Source organism: Apus apus, chromosome 1, assembly GCF_020740795.1.
Source record: "Apus apus isolate bApuApu2 chromosome 1, bApuApu2.pri.cur, whole genome shotgun sequence".
NCBI classification, from domain to species: Eukaryota; Metazoa; Chordata; class Aves; order Apodiformes; family Apodidae; genus Apus; species Apus apus.
In genome coordinates, this window is record NC_067282.1 from 186,654,989 (window position 1) to 186,674,550 (window position 19,562).

The 19,562-nt window shown below is 39.7% G+C and overlaps 1 protein-coding gene across 3 annotated transcripts; it reads right to left on the reverse strand.

Moving 5' to 3' along the window:
* Positions 1-2,883: 2,883 nt before the first annotated feature.
* Positions 2,884-19,379, reverse strand: CRELD2 (cysteine rich with EGF like domains 2). 3 transcript variants are annotated; one of them, XR_007890631.1, is made up of 11 exons: positions 19,081-19,378; positions 17,909-17,991; positions 16,961-17,071; positions 14,515-14,606; positions 13,341-13,517; positions 11,993-12,091; positions 10,646-10,723; positions 9,783-9,878; positions 8,823-8,963; positions 7,208-7,352; positions 2,884-3,187 (listed from the first exon to the last, which is right to left on the reverse strand). XR_007890631.1 is itself a non-coding variant. In XM_051629882.1 (10 exons), the coding sequence occupies exons 1-10, from the start codon at positions 19,234-19,236 to the stop codon at positions 7,294-7,296; spliced, it is 1,092 nt and encodes a 363-aa protein (XP_051485842.1). In that variant the 5' UTR covers positions 19,237-19,378; the 3' UTR covers positions 6,788-7,293. The 3 variants fall into 3 exon arrangements, 2 of the variants coding, with proteins under 2 accessions (XP_051485842.1, XP_051485855.1); XM_051629882.1 differs by lacking the exon at positions 2,884-3,187 and having other exon boundaries at positions 6,788-7,352; XM_051629895.1 differs by lacking the exons at positions 2,884-3,187; positions 10,646-10,723 and having other exon boundaries at positions 6,788-7,352; positions 19,081-19,379.
* Between the last annotated feature and the right edge of the window lie 183 nt (positions 19,380-19,562).

A 19,562-nucleotide genomic window follows, 5' to 3' on the forward strand; every position in this document is an offset into this window, starting at 1 on the left:
CTCCTTTGCTTCACGGCTTGAATACATTACACTGACTACTTCAGGAACCAAACAATTTGAAAGTTAACTAAAAAATTACATATTATTTGTTCAATGTCAAAGATGAGTCTCACTTCCCTAAATCTGTTCTTCTTCCACCTTTTGCAAGGCAAAGACCTTATATGGGACCATCTTTTGTGTCTGTGTGTTACCTCAAAAAAATGAGGCCACGATCCCAGCTGCGTGTGGGAAAGTTCTTATTTACCATGCTAGTCATTAAAAAGAATTATTATCAAATCATCAGCTGACAGTATTCTGATAGGGAATGTTGGAAAATATATTACCTCAGCAATTCTGTAATTAGATCCTGCATTTCCAAATGGCATAGAGAATCAGAATCAATACATAAGGTTGGAAGGGACCTTAATCATCATGTTCCAAACTCCCTGCAATGAGCAGGGACACCTCACGCTAGACCAAGCTGCACAAAGCCTTATCCAACCTGGCCCTAAACACCTCCAGGGAGGGGGCTTCCACAACCTCCCTGGGCAACCTATTCCAGCACCTTACTACCCTCATGGTGAAGAATTTCTTCCTGATGTCTAACCTAAACCTCCTCTGTCTCAGTTTAAAATTATTACCCCTTGTCCTATCACTTTTGTCTCTGGGGAAAAGCCCCACCCCAGCTTTCCTTTAGGCCCCTTCAGGTGCTGGAAGGCTGCTATAAGGTCTCCCTGGAGCGTCCTCTTCTCCAGGCTGAATAGCCCCAACTCTCCCAGCCTGTTCTCATGGCAGAGGTGCTCCAGTCCTTTGATCACCTTTGTGGCCCTTTTCTGGACCCTCTTTAACAGCTCCATGTCTTTCCTGTGATGAGGGCTCCAGAACTGTACAGAGCACTCCAGGTGCAGCCTCACCAGAGCAGAGTAAAGGGGCAGAATCACCTCCCTGGCCCTGCTGGTCACTCTTCTTTTGATGCAGCCCAGGATGCAGTTGGCTCTCTGGGCTCCAGCATACACTGGCAGCTCATGTTGAGCTTCTCATCTACTACCACCCCCAAATCCCTTTCCTCAGGACTGCTTTCTAGCCGTTCTCCCCCGGCCTGTATTTGTGCCTGGGGCTGCACCAACCCAGGTGCAGGACCTTGCACTTGGCCTTGTTGGACTTCATGAGGTTGGTACTGGCCCACCTCTCCAGCCTGTCAAGGTCCCTCTGGATGGTGTGCCTTCCTTCTTGGGTGTCAACCACACCACACAGCTTGGTATAGTCAGCAAACTTGCTGAGAATACACTCAATCCATGTCTCCAACAAAGATGTTAAACAGCACTGGTCCCAGTACTGACCCCTGAGGAACAGCACTTGTCACTTGCCTCCACTTGGACACTGAACCATTGACCACCACACCGGCAAGGGGAGAACACGATGACCCACAAGGTATTTCCTGTAAGAGTACTGAATAATTTATTCACACATCCCTTTTTTGGGTAGCCTTCTAGAAAACAAACCAAGCAAAATCACACCAACATGTAGGCCATCTTATTTTTTGTTTTTAAAGTGTGTGTTACTCCTTCCTCCACCTCTTTTAGTGAAAAAAACCCAAACTTAAAATAATCAAAAACCCTAAAAAATATTAGTGAAAAACAATGTAATTTAAAAAAAAAATTATAAATAATTCCTTACAGGTACAAAGAATGGGCAAGTGTAACAGGATCCAGACCAGATTCCTACAAGGCACTGAAAAAACTAATGTGAAGCAGAACCACTTTAAGGTGCCTTTTTTCCTCAAGGAAGGTAAGTATCCTTAATCCACGTATGTTATCTGTCAAAAAGAGGACAGAAAGTACTGGGTTTATAAAGTTATTATATACATAATCTACCAAAATGATAAGCAGTATTACATGGACATTAGAGACTTGCAAAACACAAAGCATCATCACTGAAGTATCCATAATAATTTCTCAAATACGCTTAGAAATACGGACGCAGCAGCCCTAAAATGTATTTAAAGATAATTGTCCTAACATTAAGAAGCTTAACTTGAGCATTCTTCTTACAGTGAGTATGAAATCCAACTTTTTTCCATTTTTTTTAATCCCTTGTCAGACTTCCTGTGCTCTGTGAACACCAAAGAATTTAGCAAGAGAAAAATGTTACTCCTAGCTACACAACTTTCCAGCTATTACTCAAAGCAGTTCCTGCACTAGTGGATACAGTGGTAGATATGGATACTACCTATGAAATGCTATGATGCAAACGGGGGAATCAGGGAGAACTAGGGTATGACTGTTTAACAAAAGCAAACCAAAAAGATGACCCTCAGTCACAAAGAGCCTACTGTTTCCCTTCTGACAAAGGCTAAATTAGGAGTTAAATTCAACAAAAAAACATCAAGTAAGACAGTATTTTTACCTCAGCAGCAGACCAACTGATGTACCAAATAATACTTTGTCATCAAAGAAATAGCAGAATCATAACTTGGCATCAGGAGAGCAGACCTTGACTTGTTGAAGGATCTACTTGGAAGTGAAGCTAAGGCAGAGACCTAGACTTCAAAAAAGGGTCAGGAGAGTTGGTTAATTTTCAGTGGTTGTCTTCTCCAATCCTGATACATGTGAAATCAAGCAAAGGTGGCATGAATGAACAAGGAACTCCTGACTAAACTCCAGATATAAAAAGGGGCACAGGGAGGAGATACAGGGGCAAATGACCCAGGAAGACTACAGAGACACTGTCTTAGCATGAAGGGATGGGGTAAAGAAAGCCAAAGCCCACCTGGAGTATAACCAGCCAGGGATGAAGAGCATCAAGGGCTGCTACAGGCACGTCTGCAGCAAATGAAAGATGACAGAAAACATGAGCCCACTGCTCTCAGCAGGGGACCACATAACAAAGGACATAAGGACACAACAAAAGTCAAGTATTCAATGTCATCTTTGCTTTGGTCTTTATTGGTAAGATTTGTCTCAGGATTCCCAGGCCTGTGGGAACGCCTGGAACAAATAAGACTTACGTGGAGGAGAATCGCATTGGGGAACATCTAAACAAGCTGGACAGATGGTAAGCCTATAGGGCCTGATGAGATGCACCCATGAGCATTGTGGAGGCTAGCCATTGTTATTGCAAAGCCATTCTTGATCATTGTTGAAAAGCCATAATGATCAGCAAAGGTTCCCAAGAATGTGAAGCAGGTGAGGTTGTCGGGTCTCCATTCCTAGAAATATTCAAAACCCAAGTAAACGTGGTCCTGAACAACAACTTCCTGCTCTAGCTGACCCTGCTTTGAGCAGGGGGGTTGGCCTGGGCAGCCTCTGAAGCCATATTATACTCTCAACTATTCTGTGATTTTGTCATATCAGAAATTCATTTGGCTTATATTCTTGGCAGAGGCAAAGCTCAATTTTGGTCAAGTGGCAGAATGAGTTCTGGAGCAGCAAGTCTAAGTGTGGAAGAATTTACTCGGTCTCAGGCATATGCAGGAGACAGGTCACTAACTTCCTTGCAGTTCAACTTTAATGGACAATGAGAATTGGTGTGACCAGGACTTGCAGTTCATGGTCATAATACCATACTAGCAAAGCAAGCTGATGATGGGCCAGGCCCAGCTTAGCTCAAGGTACAGGACGTATCACTGTGCCAGGAGCGGAGTGGAACGGTTAGTACTTTCATCTAATGGCACTCTCTGCAATCTGGACTTCTAGAATCCCCTCCAGGAGCCCAGCACCTACTAGGTGTGGGCAGGGTGCCTAAAACAGGTGTAATCTGTTCTAATGGCAACTATCAAACTGGCTGAGTTCAGCCATTTACATTCTAGAGAGCTAAAGCTAAGAAAGCTAGGTATGTACTCCTAGCCAAAAATATACTCTCAAACCTCTCCCATCCAGGACATGAATGATGCTGACTTTTTATTTCTTTTACAGACCTTAGGTATAACAATCAGTATCAGCAAGTTGTGTCTACCAATACTCATTTTCTAAAAAAACCAAAACCAACAAAAACCACCAAAACAAGGTGTCTCACAAGAGGAAGTACTGATGACCTTTAAAAATAAAAGTTAAAACCAAAACAGAAAGGTTACAAAATAGAGGTCTAATACAACAGAAATACAACTTCAAAGGCACTTTAAAGTAAAAAATCTAATACACTAGTGCAAGAGAAAGACTACTACAGCAGCATCCATAGAAATCTACTAAGAGAAATCTGAGAAAAAAACAGGATCCTTGTAAACATATATGAGCTCTATCCACACATCACATTTAGATTAACACTTGAACAGAAACCAGAAAATCAGACATAATGTGAAGCTGCTGAAAATGATAAAAAAAAATTCATTTTGATCCAATGAAGAAAAAAAAAAGCACAGTTGCTTTGAATAATCTCAGAAGTTTCCTTTCGGAACAGATAAAATATAATCTCAGAAAGCAACCCATGGCAGACTGATAGACTAAGGCAATGAAAGGGAGGGGTATCAGGAGATCAGGCAGGATCATTATGGAGAACTGTTTTTTATATTACTGCTTTATATGATTCAGGACTGCTTGGGTGTTTTTTTTAAACTTTGTGTGTGTGTGTGTGTGTGTGGTTTTTTTTTTCTCCCCATGTATTCTTTTCAATTAGTCACTTGTTAAAGAAAGCTTGAACTACTTGAATGCCTAATCTTGTGCTGTATTAAGAATGGTCTGAAAGCAACTTGAAGAGCAAGGTGCACCCTGTTTGCCAGGGAGAATTGTCTTAATGCATGCACATAGTGCTGTATACACTGAGAGCTTAAGGCTCAAAATGGGATTAGGTGAATTTCACAATGCTGGGTGCTTTTTCAATTTGCAAAGGTCAGTGCAAAGGCCAACAATGACAACTGGCTGACTGAGGAATACCTCTCCTGTACATAGCAGGATGATATATGATCAGTTGTCATCAAACATAAAAGGAAAAACTGTTGTATTTGTACAATGTATCCTATATATTTTACAGTGACCAGTGTCCTGATCTTGTCTATAACCTATAGGCTTTGTCTTCTCTCCTGAGAAAGAATATAGTGATTTAAACCCTTTCAGAGAATCTCTGACTTCCTGAATTATCTAGATCAAGTTATTCTGCAAAAGAGACCTCTTTTACCCTATTTATGAATGGATGGTATTTATACTTTGCAGAGAACTCAAGAGTCTGAGATAGACATGCTGGGAATTCACAGCAAAGAATAAATTCAATATTATGTCCCAATGCTCAGATGAAAACATTTCAGCACATACTTTGATTCCTAAGTTTAGACACTGCAGGAGCATAGTGGTATACATGCTACATACTTCACATGGCTTTCCTGGCCAAGTTTAGAGCTTTAATTGAAACACGCAGATTGCAGGCTTGCTTGTTCCCAGAAAATGTTTCTGGACCTTCTGTGGAGTCTAGCTATAACACAGTAGAGAATCTTGTCCTTTAAAGTGCCTAGATGGTACTGAATAATATATTTCCCCTTGCAAAAAGTGCTTAGTCTTAGGTCAAGAAATCAAAAAAAAAAAGCAGCAAGATGAACTAGCAAAAGGGATGTCGTTTTCAGTTTGATACCACAGAGTATAAAGTTTACAAAACAGGTGTGAATCTAGAAGTTCACCTTGGTATTTATGACAAAAGTACTGCACCAACACTTCACTAAGGCACAAATCTTGTCTGCTGGAAAACTCAAATCACTTCTGAAGTATTTACCAACAGATTCATACAGTTTGATATGAGACCTGTAATTCCAGGCAACCCTAAGTACAAAGTCTTGTACTACATAACCAGATGTCCTTACAATGTAATGAAAAAATAAATGGGAACAGCTTACACTTTGGAGCACTAAATGTTAACACATACAGCAGAAGTCATTCATATCCTGGACTGGTTAACACAAAGCACTTGACCTCCATTGCTGATTCCTGCTAATCAGTTTAAATCCTGCTGCCTTACCTCCTTCAGAAGTACAGAGATGTTTGGTCTTCACTGCTCAACAGGTCAATCCTATTCATAACCTTTTTATTTCCACTTACCCTCAGGGTACTGCTTATAACTTCTTCATAGCCAAGCCTAAGTTATGTTCTTTCTAGCTGTATTCTGAAATTCCTCTTTATGCTCACTGTATCCACGACAATGTATTCCAAACTTTACTCACTTCCATCAGAGCTTTAAATACTGTACCCACATGAACCTTAGCCTATTTACAGCTGTGATGGTCCTGCAGAATATGCCAACTTCAGCTCTTACACTTGCCTTTAAGCTTAGGGACAACACATAGGAAGTTGGGTCTATGCTATGCTTATTAGCTTTCCCCCTGAAATGGCAAGAGACAAGATGAATTGGTTGCAGTATGACTCCTTGGAAAAAGACAGGAAGCTATGACATGCAGCAGTAGACTGCAAAGAAAGTCACTTATTCATCAATTCTAGAGAGTACTCATAAAATAACTGTGAGCCACTAAGTGCAGGTGTTAGCCAAACTTACTTTTCATCACTGTATAAACTAGTTTGCTGACTTAATGCAAGTGTCTGGACAAAAGATTTCTACCTACCTTTGGAAAGTTTTACATAATTACTCCTTTAGAGGAAAAAGGCAGGGGGGAATTGTTTTGTTTTTCTTTTCCCCCTTCCCCACCCCTCATATACATTCCAGCACGAATGAATGCTGGAATTCAGTGCTGAACTGAAATACAGTGCTTACAAGGTTCTGGGTTTTTGTGTTTGGTTTTTTTTTGTTTGGTTTTGAGTTTTTTTTCACTGCCTAAATTAAAAATAGACATGACAACACAACAAAGTATTAACACCTTAAAAATTTTTAAGGCACATTCCAACAAAATAAAGTTTTATTGAATGCAGTATTAGGCATTCTATCTTGTTTAAGGGAACAGTGCTTCCCACCCAGAGATTCCCCTTGACAATTTCTAAAAGCTGTATTTCAGTTATGGAAGTATTTCTCATATCAAGAAACATCAAACTTCAGCCTAAATTTTTCTTGAATTATGAAGTGCAACCAAGTCCTTCCAAATTATGACAGTCTTCAGTAGGCACTAGAATGAGAAACCTGCAAATTGTTTACAATTGCTGGGTACAATGTTATGTTAATTCAAATTTTATACTAACCCATCTAGATTGTTGTTCTTGAAGAATTATATAAAAAAGTGGCATTTAAGAATAAAGAAACACAGCTTAAAGAGCAGTTTATCACCATTTTAAAAAATCTTAATGGAAATCTGTATATTTAATACCATTTCCACAGTATGTCAGCTAGCAGAGGTTTAGTCCAATAATTTAAAACTTCAGGTAGGAATGTCTTTTTGGTTCTGAACGCAGATCATAAGTCATCGTGTCCAGGAGATGAAGGCTCAGTTTTTTCACTCTCTGCTTCCTCTCCTGTGAAATCAAGTATCATAATTAGAATACAAATGTATGATTAATCATAGAATATAATTTTTGACATTAGGGCTTTTTTTAAAGAGGAATCCAAATCAACATATTTCTCAAGACCAGAGAAGTAATAAAGCCATACAAAAGATCTACTTGTACCATCGTTCCTAATCTGAGATTATAATTTGTTTTTATTATTTTTTTTACTAGATGGAAAAAAAACATTTCAAATAATACAGTATGATACTGATTGGGGAAGAAAAAAGCAGCATGACTATTTCCGTTCTAATCTTTTGTTTTCAGATATTCACAGTGAACTTCCACATTTCCACTTGACCTGTCAGAAGAAATTTTGATACTGAAAACAAAAAGCAAGTATTACTCAGAATTATCTCCTACAGTGCAAACTGCTCAGTTCAGCTCTCAAAACAGCCATTAAAAAAGCAGAGCAATTCTATTACACTGGTGAAAGCATGAATCTAAGGAAAAAAGCTAAGCCAATTTGTCAACTTTTACTTTTGCTTTTATTTTCATAAAATGTCAGGCACCATCAAAAAACATAGTAACTGATACTCTCTGCACAGAAATAGTACATAATCAATGTTAAAGGACTAATAACAGGCAGTACTGAAAGTTTGAACCAAATGGCATTGAGTATCAATACTAAACAGATATTTACATCTTATTAGTACAACATGAAAAAGCAGTCTTGGGGAGTGGGGATGGAACAAAAAATATCCCAAACATTCTAAGTAGTGGAAAAATACTGAAGGATAAGCCTGTCTTTCACTTTGGAATTGTTAAAAGGCCTAGAAAGAGTAATGAAACACTAATGAATGTAATTCTGTCCATAATGTGTCATATATCCTTGAATGAATTACACCTGAATTTCTTGATTGAAGATACAGTTTAAGTCAACAGTTCCCTACTACTGAAACATGGATGTTTTCTCCATTGTCACCTTCACACCAGCTCTGGCACTGTTGTGAAGACAAAAGAAGCAAATTCAGCTTGCTCATTCAGCAAAAAGAATTCTGCTTAATTTTCTGAGATTTCAGTGAGTTGAAGCAGCTTGCATGCAATCAGACAAATGCTTAAGTAATTACAAGCTATAATAAAAGAAAAAAAGCAGGAAGGAGGAAGATCTTCTTTTTATGATAGCAGTAATTTGCTAGTTCACTTTATGTAATGAAGCCAGACACTGAAGGGACTTACAAACACAACCCTGAATTAAGAAAAAAAAAAAAAATCAACACAATAACAGGACATTTAAAAAATTCACTGTCTTTAAGCATGAGAAGAATGAATGCCAGAATGTGGCCTGCACCACAAACTGCTTGACACAAACCACAGCTATAGGAAGACGAGAAATTATTTAGAAGAGTTTACAACTGTCTAGACCCTTGAACAGAAATACACCACCAAGTTGTCAATACAGCATATTTTTTAAAAATCTGTCATTAAAAAGCCACTTGCCTGTTCTTACAGTTTGAACACATGATCCATCTTTATCTTCAAAACCTTCTGAACATACACATTTGTAACTACCTGAAGTATTAACACAGTCTTGATTCCCTTTCACACAGACCTTTTCAGGAAGGTTACATTCATCTATATCTAGAGATATGATAGGGAAAGAAAGAGTCCACTGCTGTTATTTTGCTATAAAAAACTTACTTGTGCTCAGTCATATATACAAATTTCTATTCAAATATAAAAAACACTGAGAGGCAGAATGCAATAGATTTAACTTCCATTAAAATAATGTATTATGGTTCTTCATTATTTTAGACTGTTTCAAATTTATTCAGATAGTACCGATTTTTTTTTTTTTCTTTTGCAGGCCCCTATATTGGGAAATAAATTAAGCAATGGCACTAGTCTTAACCTATTGAAAATTTCCCAGTCATTTTCTACTAATGCCATCAAAGTAAAACTAAAGGGAAGGGAGCCTGTAAACATATAATCAATGTAAACAGCTACTTAAGACTTTGTATATATTCTGCTCTTCCCCACATTATAATGGACTAGGAATTAATATTTTCATGTGGACATGAATGGATTAACAGAAATACAATGGAATCCACATTGCATTCCTGCCTTTCCGTTACAAAATTAATAGAGATGCAGACTTCTAATGAAGTGGTAGGTAACTGGCAAGAGACTCCAATCTTTGTTTCCTGAACCCACTACAAAATACTTTGTTCCTTTTATAGGAGTATTACATCTTTGAGACTCCCAATGCATATCATATTGTCAACAATACAAAGGAAGTTATAAATAAAGTCTTTGTTGCTAATACCAGAACAACTGGGTTCATTTTCACAGGCTTGAAAATGGAAGCAGATAAATGCAAATATACTTAATAGCTCTTCAGCATGGCTACCCAAGAGTAAGCCAACTGCTGTTCTACCATGTACTGCTAAGTCCACCAACCTGTACACTTTTCATCTTCCTTTATGTATCCTGATGCGCAGGTCTTGCATTTGTGAGAACCTTCCCCTGTGCAACCTGTACAGCTGGCATCACATGCTAAAGATAAAGTATTTTAATCTTAAAATTCATATATCTGAGGTATAAAGTACCATCCTTAAAGTCTGTCAGCTTACCCACGTAAGAAATCACAGAATGATTTGGGTTGGAAGAGACCTGAAAGATCATCTAGTTCTAGCCCTCTCACCGTGGACAGGGACACCATCTGCTAGACTAGGTTGCTCAAAGCCCCATCCAACCTGGCCTTGAACACTTCCAGGGAGTCAGCAACCACAGCTTCTCTGGGCAGCCTGTTCCAGTGTTTCACCACTGTCATAGGAAAGCATTTCTCCCTAATATCTAATCTAAATCTAACCTCTTTAAGCTTAAAACCATTACCTCTTGTCCTATTACTACATGTCCTTGTAAAAAGTCCTTCTCAAGTTTTCCTGTAGGCCCCCGTCAGGTACTGGAAGGCTGCTATGAGATTTTCTTGGAGCCTTCTCTTCCCTATGCCAAACAACCCCAACTCGCTCAGCCTGTCCTCATAGGAGAAGTCCTCCAGCCCTCAGGTTCATGTCTTTCTTAGGCTATGGGGCCCTGAGCTGAATACAGTACTCCAGGTGGGGTCTCACAAGAGCAGAGTAGAAATAACCAGAAAACTCTTGCTTCCCTCATACATAGGTCCAAAGCCTTTTCCTTCCCATGCCCAGTTCAGGATTGGACCACGTTGTACTCAATGTGTGGTATCACACCCTTTCTAGCACTACCTCTAGCATTCCATTAGGTTTCTAGATCATAAAGTACAACAGCAGATTAAAAGAAACCTTTGCATGAGAAAGATCCATCTGTGTTCAAACAATACTGGTGATCTTTGCAAGGAGAAGTAGCACACTCATCTAAATCTGAAAGATTAAAAGTGACAAGTTACCTAAAATAGGAGTCATGATTAAATAGCTAGATTAGTACTTGAATGCTATGCTTTGAGATAATTTAAGAACTAGCCCCACAGAAGCTATAAACTTACACTGACTGCCTTGAGAGTAATTGTTACAATGAGCTCAGGATCAGATATGCAATATGTTAGACATAACACAGTAACACAAAATGGAAGTTTAAGTTGAACAAAACATAAAACCAATCCTCAGAAGATGTTTTGTGATGACAGTAACAAACCTATCAGAAATTCAAGAGCTCAGCTTAAATAAAACTTCCAAAATACCTGCCATCATTGACATTTTCAAGCCAGGGGCTTGCACGTATTTATGTTTTTTATGTAAATAGCATAGCAAATACGCAGACAGCCTGCTCTTCTGGAATACTGCTGAATTCTCTACTCCTATATTAACAAACTATGGAACTTTTCAAACTATTGGCAAAATTATATAAACACTCACACATACACCGCTTAGTTTTCTACACAAAGCAAATTGGAGAAAGCTAAGTTAGGGTGAGGATCAGTCAAGGTGAAAACCAGTTCTACCTGCAAAGTTAAACAGCTAGTCTGTTGATTCTGAGGAAACAGCTCAACAGCAGTCACAACTAAAAAACTCAGGGAGAGAAAGGGTATTTCAGCCCCCTTGTTGTCTATCTCATCCTGTTGTTGCAAACATCATTCCTACTGATTACTCAATTAATGTACACTTTATCAGTTGCAATGATTATTTGGAAAAATATAGCTGTACAGAAGACAATGTTGGACCATCTTATCAATATTGGACAGTTGCCTAAGCAGGTATCACAGGATCTGTAATTCAAATCCTAGTTCTCATTAGCACTTTTAAAAAGAAGCAGTGTTCATGTAATTTGTAAGGAACTGTTTCCTGACATCATGTTGTGGGTCTTTATCTGCGGGAAGGGACAACTCTCCACTGGGACACTGGCACAGCCCTGTGTCATCTGCCAATCCGCGGAGAGATGTCCCAGCACAGGGATGTCCTTGACCACTTTATCTGGCCATATTCAATCAGTTAAAAAGACTGTGTTACTCTCTCCCTAGTACATTCCTGCACTGGGAGTATTTTTATATTTTAGGAAGAGAGAACCACAAAGTATAGAAAGCTAAACTGAGAGAACACTTCCATAAAATGCAGTAAAACTCAATGTGATGTCATCTGCTCTCACTAAGCAACACTGCTACAAAACCTGTTTGAAATGTACCAAGCATTACTCACCCACACAAGCTGCTTCTTCATTTTTAATCCAGCCTTCTTTACACTCCTGACAGTCCTTGTTACTTGAACCAGTACAAGTTTTACAGGCAGCATGGCAGGCTAAAGTAAGAGAAAACTATAATTTGAGCTCTGATGAGAGATTACAAGACAAGTTTGGGCACACAAATTCTCAAATAAAACCTTATTTAGGATTCACCAAAAGCTGTAATATTTTAGTAGCTTGACACTCCCATTCACAAGATTAAACCTTGACTTTATGGAGGTACCATTTACAAAAATGCCACTCTATCCTAAAAAAAACCCAAATAAAACCAACCAAAAAAACCACCACTAACAAAAACAACCCCCCAAAAAAAACAGGAAGCCAAACATGGCAATTGCAATCCCCTGCACCACTTAGAAGAGTAATGTGAAATACCAGTGACTAGAAGTGCCAGGTCCAATTTCCAAAATATTTGGGAAGAGGAGATCAAGAAGGTAAACTTTGCTGAGCCGCTCAAGGTTGGGATAACAGTCTAAACACCAGATTCAGCGCTCCCACCGAAGGAATCCTCAGAATACTTCATTTGCAACTAGCTATGACAACAATGTGTGAAGTGATACTAGTCTAAAGATTTGCATAAGGAAATACGCTAGAAATCCAATCACATATGAATATATTACATGCATATATAACACAATATATATAGTATATGCCTATTGCATATTCTGTATTATTTGGTTTATATTAGAAAAATTACTCTACAGACAGATTAGAAAAAACAACATACATCGTGTTGAAAAACAATCTTATCAGACCCCACAGTCAGGATTTTGTTGCTGCAGGGTCTCATTTAAGATGTAAAACCAGATGAAAACCTGACCAACTGAAATAGTTTATTCCTATGACCTGACTTCATTTCAACATCAAGTTTATACATACAACTGGATCTACGATGTATGTAGTCTATAGTACAGGTCAGCTGTTTCCATGTCCACTTATTCCAGTTAAGCTTATCTGAGACATCAGGAAAACCTAGCTTTCAAAGAACTCCACTATGCAGCAACTTCAGCTCAAGATTTTCACACAGTGCTTGGGGGGTGGGGGAGCAAAGCCTGCCTCTCTCATGACGGATTAATTCTGATTCTTAATTTAAAGCAGAAAAAAAGTAATAAAAAAAATAAAAGACACTCTGGAAGGATGACTTAGCAAAACTTTAGTATTCCACCAACCTGACTGACATGCCATTTATGGTTAAAGCTGAGTGACCATACTCTTGTTTTTACTTTTGTCAGTTGTTTCCAGTTTTGTTTAGAAAAACTGAAGACAGAAGACAAAGATCTAAGCGTGTGTCAAAGACTTTGTTACCTGTACAAACAGAATGTGTCTCATTTCTCAAGGTACTGAAGTAACCATTAGAACAGTCCAAACAAAAATCTCCTGTATACTCCTTGTTACAGCTGCATGAGCCATCTCCACCTCGGGTACCGTCACCATCACAGTGGCCATTTCCATGGCAAGGCCTTTCTGATCCACCACGACAAGCTAAAAAGGAACAAAAATACTTTAAAATCAGATACTAAAGTGAACAACTTTCTATTTTCAGCCACAAGCACCTAATGTCCCTCTCTCTTCATAGACAGTAAAATGAAAAAAAAAGAAAAAAAAAGTCACAATAATCCAGGATATAATTTCCAAAATCTTTTTTCTCTTGAGAGCAACCAACAAGTTTGCAAGAAGGAATGCTTAATAATATAGTCAAACAGAAGAGGAACTCAAAACAATCTCCTGGAGAGTTCAGTTATTAATTCAGTTTTGGATAAAGACCATAGTTTATAATTTTATATATTTTCCTAGATTCTGGGCTAAAGTTGGTATCTTTATTTATTCTGTATTTCTGAGAATGTTCATACTGCAGTTGGAAAAACCTACTAGCAATCAATTACTTACATAAAAATGGCACTTCATTTTTAACAACACAGAGACCAAAACTGGTCTCTAACAAGGTACCAGGTTTTAGAAAGTTTTTATAAATTATACAAACTTCAGGCAGTAAAATACCTCCATTTATCACTTTTGCATCAAAAACCTATCTTTCATCCAATTGTCTTCCACCTATTTTTATCCAATTTTTCTCATTGCCTTTTTAACTAATCCTCAGTTGTGAACTTCTTCATTTAATCCGCAAGAGTGGTTTACTCTTGAAACTGGTCAAGGACTTAGTCTACATAGCTTTTGAAAGGCCACCTAAATAACAGACTTGATGTCACAGAGAGCCTTTAAGCATGGGTGAGGTGTGGATGTGAGCATCAGATCAGACAGATTCTGCACATGTAAGTACCCTTCAAGCCCTGAAGACTTTTCTGCAGGCAGGATGATCACAAGGCAGCTACTTATCAGGCAGCAGGCAGGTACATACCACACAGCAGCTGGTGTGTCTCACAAAATATCATACTTCATGTATTTGTCCATGTTATGAAAGACTAAAACAAATAAATAAAAAGAACATATCTGCTACTGTATTTTTCAATATAAAAATTACCAAGGCAATCTGGTCCATAAGTTCCAGCAGGACAGCAAACTTCTATCGTTTCTATGCAAAACCACTTAAACAAATCAGGATACCTCTTCTTTCTGTACATGGAAGACATTCATTTATGAATAAAAGGAACAAAAATTCTTAAAAAGCCAACTTGCACAACTGAACCTGAACAACAAGTAGAGAAATCTATTGTGCATGACTGATGAGAAACCTTTTTTTTTTTTTCTGTTCAGAGAATTATGCTATTTCAGGAACCAATTTCTAGAAAAAGTCCTCCAACTTGAGATGAATTTATCCTTTAAACTACAATATGATTAACTGACTCTATTTAAATGTTATAATTACATTTATGAAAAATGTGAAGAGCAATGAATAAAATCATTAATCTTGATACATACACACCTTGTTTGGTTTTTTAACATCTTATTTTTAGGGAGGCTTTATAAATAGTTCAGATGGTGGTACTAAGGTCTTTCTCTTAAAGACAACTGCTGTGTGTTTATCTCAACTATGCAGAAGATAAACCAGACAGATATTAAACACTTCTTCAAATTATTGCCAACCTGGTGATAAACGAGACATTTTAATGGCCACCCTTTTTTTAGCATGAATCTAGTATTATTTTAGAAGGGTTTTTTTAACATTAAGTTTGTTGTGTGCTACTCTAGCACTAGCACACACACCCAATTAACACCAAAATTGCTAGATTTTATTTTCCAAGTAAGCATGAGGACTACTACAATTCTAAATGACAATTCACAGATCTCGGTATCACACTGACACTGAAGTCTCAAAAACTTTAGTAAAGCAAAGGCTTAGACATTCTGCAGCCTGCCAGAAGTCTTAGCAACTCCAGAGGCATGCACAGCTTCTCTTTCAAAACTGTTAATGTCTGATCATACTGACGCCAAGACTGAGGCCCTGAAAAGTAAATTTACTGAGTACTACATGTTATGTGACAACTTGAGAAAAAAGATTTAAGGTACTCATGGACAAGGAAACTGTCTACCACTGAAACAGAATGACATTTGAATATCACCGGTTAACAGACAGAAGGCAAAGTTAACAAATTGCACTCAAAAGGTCTATTAAATACAGCAACTTTAAAAAAAACCAATGTATTTAATGAAAGGCTTTGTTTATTTTAGGAAGTCTACTTTGTCAGATTCTCTAGTTTAAGACCCTTTTTTCAGTTCTGCAAATTAAAGACACAGCTCACCTTTCTGGACGGCATGTCCTATGCATAGCAGTAAGGACTTTGGAATTGTGTAGTTTGGAAAAAGGGGGACTGAGGGGTGACCTCATTAATCTCTACTGTTTCCAGAGGAGAGGAAGCAGAGAGGGAGATGCTGAGCTCTTACCCGATGCATAGGAATGGTTTGAAGCTATGCCAGGGAAGGTTTAGACTGGACATTAGGAAGCATTTATTTACCAAGAAGGTGGTCAGTCATTGGAAAAGGTTTCCTAGAGGTGGTCGATGCCCCAAGCCTGCCAGTTTAGGAGACATTTGGACAATGCCTTTAATAACATGCTTTAACTTTTCGTCAGCCCTGAAATGGTCAGAGAGTTGGCCTAGATGATCATTGTAAATCCATTCCAACTGAACCAGGCTATTCTGTGCTATCCTATTCTATTCCCTTCATTGGCATGTTAATGTGTACACAGTTCTGTATAGCTAGGTAAAAGGATAAAGCAATAAAGCAGTCATTAAGAGCAAAGTAGGTTAACACAAATCCTTATTCAGTTATGAAGCATTATAATGGCAGTTCACCCTACCGAAATACAGCTGATGGGGAGTGCTGACAGTCTAAAATAGTAAAAAATACTTCAAAGTACCATGTTTTGGAATTAAAAGATCTTAGGAGATTTAAATGTTACAATGCCATCCCTGCACTAATAATATTTTATAATGGTATATGAAAAGCTTAGTTAGAACAGAAATCACAGGCTATCTTAAAAGACAGATAGAAAAGTCAGCTGCTACATTATCATCCTCCAGAGGTCCAACTTCTAGATCTAATACTATCAACTATTTTTTGATTTTTTGATAATGTTTCAGGGTAAACAAGAAAAAAAATCCACAAGAACTAAGGAACCCCTTGCAATTTTATGACAAAGAAAAACAAAAAAATGTAATAAAACTTAAAGTTTTCCAATGTCAGTTTGCCTCAACACTCCACTAGTAACCGAGTAGACAGGACATGAGAAGCTAGACTGGATGTTTTGTTGCAACACTTCTGGAATTGAAAACCAAAAAAGGAACACAATACAGTGGCACACGCTATTGGAAGTCAGGCTGAACAGAGCAGCACCCAACGGCAACTTTTGTAGGATAATGAGGAATGACCCATACTACTGTTGTTCAGGCACAAGATTTAACTTTAGTTGTTCATCCTCTTAGATAACTTATCCAAAGATGTCCACCAAAAAAAATGTTGATACTTACAATTTGAACCACCATTTCTCTATATGCTCTTCATGCTCTTCTACCATGTTGTTACATTCAAAGTTACTACTGTCGCATAGATTCTCTATGATCTCTACAAGACGAATTTCACTACAAGCAGAGAAGGAAAAATTTAAGTTTAATTTTAACATTTTACACCACTCAAGACATGACAGAGAAGCTAGTCTTCAGCCTCAAATAATTTATCAGTTTATGGTGTGTTCTGAATTAGTTCCAAAACAAAGCAAATATCAGAATAAAGAACTAATGAACATTACTTCAACCAAAAAAGAATTAGTAGGATGACCATAAGAACCAATTTGGATTGCTTGCATTTATTACATCTGCAGATCATAGGTTTAGTAGACTTTTAGCTCCCCAGTAAGTTTTGAGTGCAGTATTTTTCTCCCAAATTCAACAGAAAATTTCAGATATTTTTAATACCTTATATAAGCCCACAAAGCTCACAGTAACCGAGGTTCAGAAATCCAACTAGGATTAAAAAGTGAATTTGAAATTTGCAAGAAAGGTATCAGGCCGCTTTGTTCAAAAGAGCACAGTAATCTGCACATCTCTTAATTTTCTGTTTGAAACTGAAACAGTGATGACTCTAGGGAGGAGACACTGCTTTAGTACGCTGGACTTGATGATCTTAAAGGTATTTCCAGCTTTGGTAATTCTGTGATTCTCAAACAAGTATTTCTGCACTCTGCACCTTTTATGACTATCAATTAACTACTGAGCATTACTTAAGATTATTATTTTAGGACTTGGATGGGTAAACAGAAAAAACCTGTAATGCTACATTTTAATCAATGAGAATTTAAGGCTTGGACACACTAAACTTTAGCTGCAACATTCAATATTTAAGTTCCAAACACTGGTACAGTGAAGTTATGCACAGCGGACAGGAAATGCAGCTGGATGAGAAGTACTGAGACAGCTTACCTGGACTCGTACTTTGCCAGTGTCTTTTCTTCCCAAGCAGTGTTTCCACCACCAAAGTTCTTTTTAGCTGTATCTGCTAATCCCTACAAATGTATCAAAATAATATAAGTTATATAAGGTTTGTTTCTAACAAAAATTTAGGGCACTAGTAAATGCTTACATGAAAATTGTGAAAATTCCTATGCAGAAAGGTCAGTAAAGCTCTGAAGCTGCTGATCAAATTGCTAAGTGAAAGAAACAGCTAGTGACAACATGAAAAGTGATAAAGCAAGTCACGTTTTATTCTACAGCTTTCATAACTCATAAACAAGGCCTTGTCACAGTCTTTGTTTGCATTAAAGACCAGACACATAAAACTTTATACCCTTTTTAAGTTCTCAGGAATTTTATTAATCAGTTGATCAGGACCTGTACTTCATTCAGTTTTGATAGTATTTAGCCAATCTTCACCATGTTGCAACTTGAACACAACCGTACAACAGGATAATTCATAGTGATCAGCACAGGCAATGCCAGTCATCAAATCATACCGCAAAAAATCTCCGCAGTTGGATTGTTCTACTGAGCCTCCAACAGAGAACACGGGTACAAAGAGCATTAGGTACCTGTCACAAGCCGAAGCAGCCCCGTACTGCTCCTCTTGAATTTACTGTGCCACAATGTTAGACTGCTGCAAGTGGCAAAAGAGGCAGAATTTTCGGGGATTATGTTTTCCATTAGCACTCCTCATGGAGCCGGGCATGCTCAGCCAATACAGCCAGTTCTTTTGCACTAAAGCACCAAAACCTACTTGACAGCAAAGCTCGAGCAGCCGACCTAAAGACTAGGGCTGTCACCGGAGCCGGCAGCAAGCTGCTGCACTGATCAGCTCGTCAGACGCTGCCAGGACGGAGCACCGGGCCGAAGTGCTCCAGGAGCTGGGCCGAGGGGCTCGAGGAGCTGCGGGGCGGGGTATCAGGCAGCCCTGGGGCCGCTTACCTTCTGGTGGGCCGGCGTCCCTCAGCACCCGCTGCCCGGCCCGGAGACCGGGGCTGCCCCTCAGAGCGGCCTGCCCTAGCCCCGCGCCTCAGGCCGCCGAGCGGGGCCCCGAGGCAAGCCGCTCGCCGAGGAGCTCCCACCTACCGCCCCCCGCCCGGCCGCCCGCCACCGTAGCCCCCAGCCCCTCCCCCCACCTGGTTGAACCTGTCCACGATGCCGCGGCAGGTGGAGCACGCCAGGCGCCGGCGCTCACCAGCGCCCAGCGCAGGCGGCAGCAGCACCAACAGGGCAGCGCAGAGCGCCACGATCAGCGGCGCCCGACCCGGCCGGGACGCGGGGCCGGGCCCCATGGCGAGGGCGCGGGGAGCCGCGGGGAGTCGGAGCGGGGCCGGCGCAGCCGCCGCCCCGAGCCCACCTCAGCGCCGGCAGCCGCGCGCAGCGCCCTCGCCCCGCCCCAGCGCCCGTAGCAACCGGCCCGCGAGCTCCATTCGGATTTCCGCCTCAGGCCCACGCACGCGCCGGCCGCCGGCGCTGGTTGGCGCGCGCCGGGGAGCGCAGGGACGTGGTCCAACCAGCGCCCGCCACGCTCCGGGCCAATGGGAGCCCCCCGCGTGCGCCGCCAGCTGGGGGGGCGTGGCAGAGACCTGCGGGAGGGGGGTGGCCGTCGCGCTTCCGC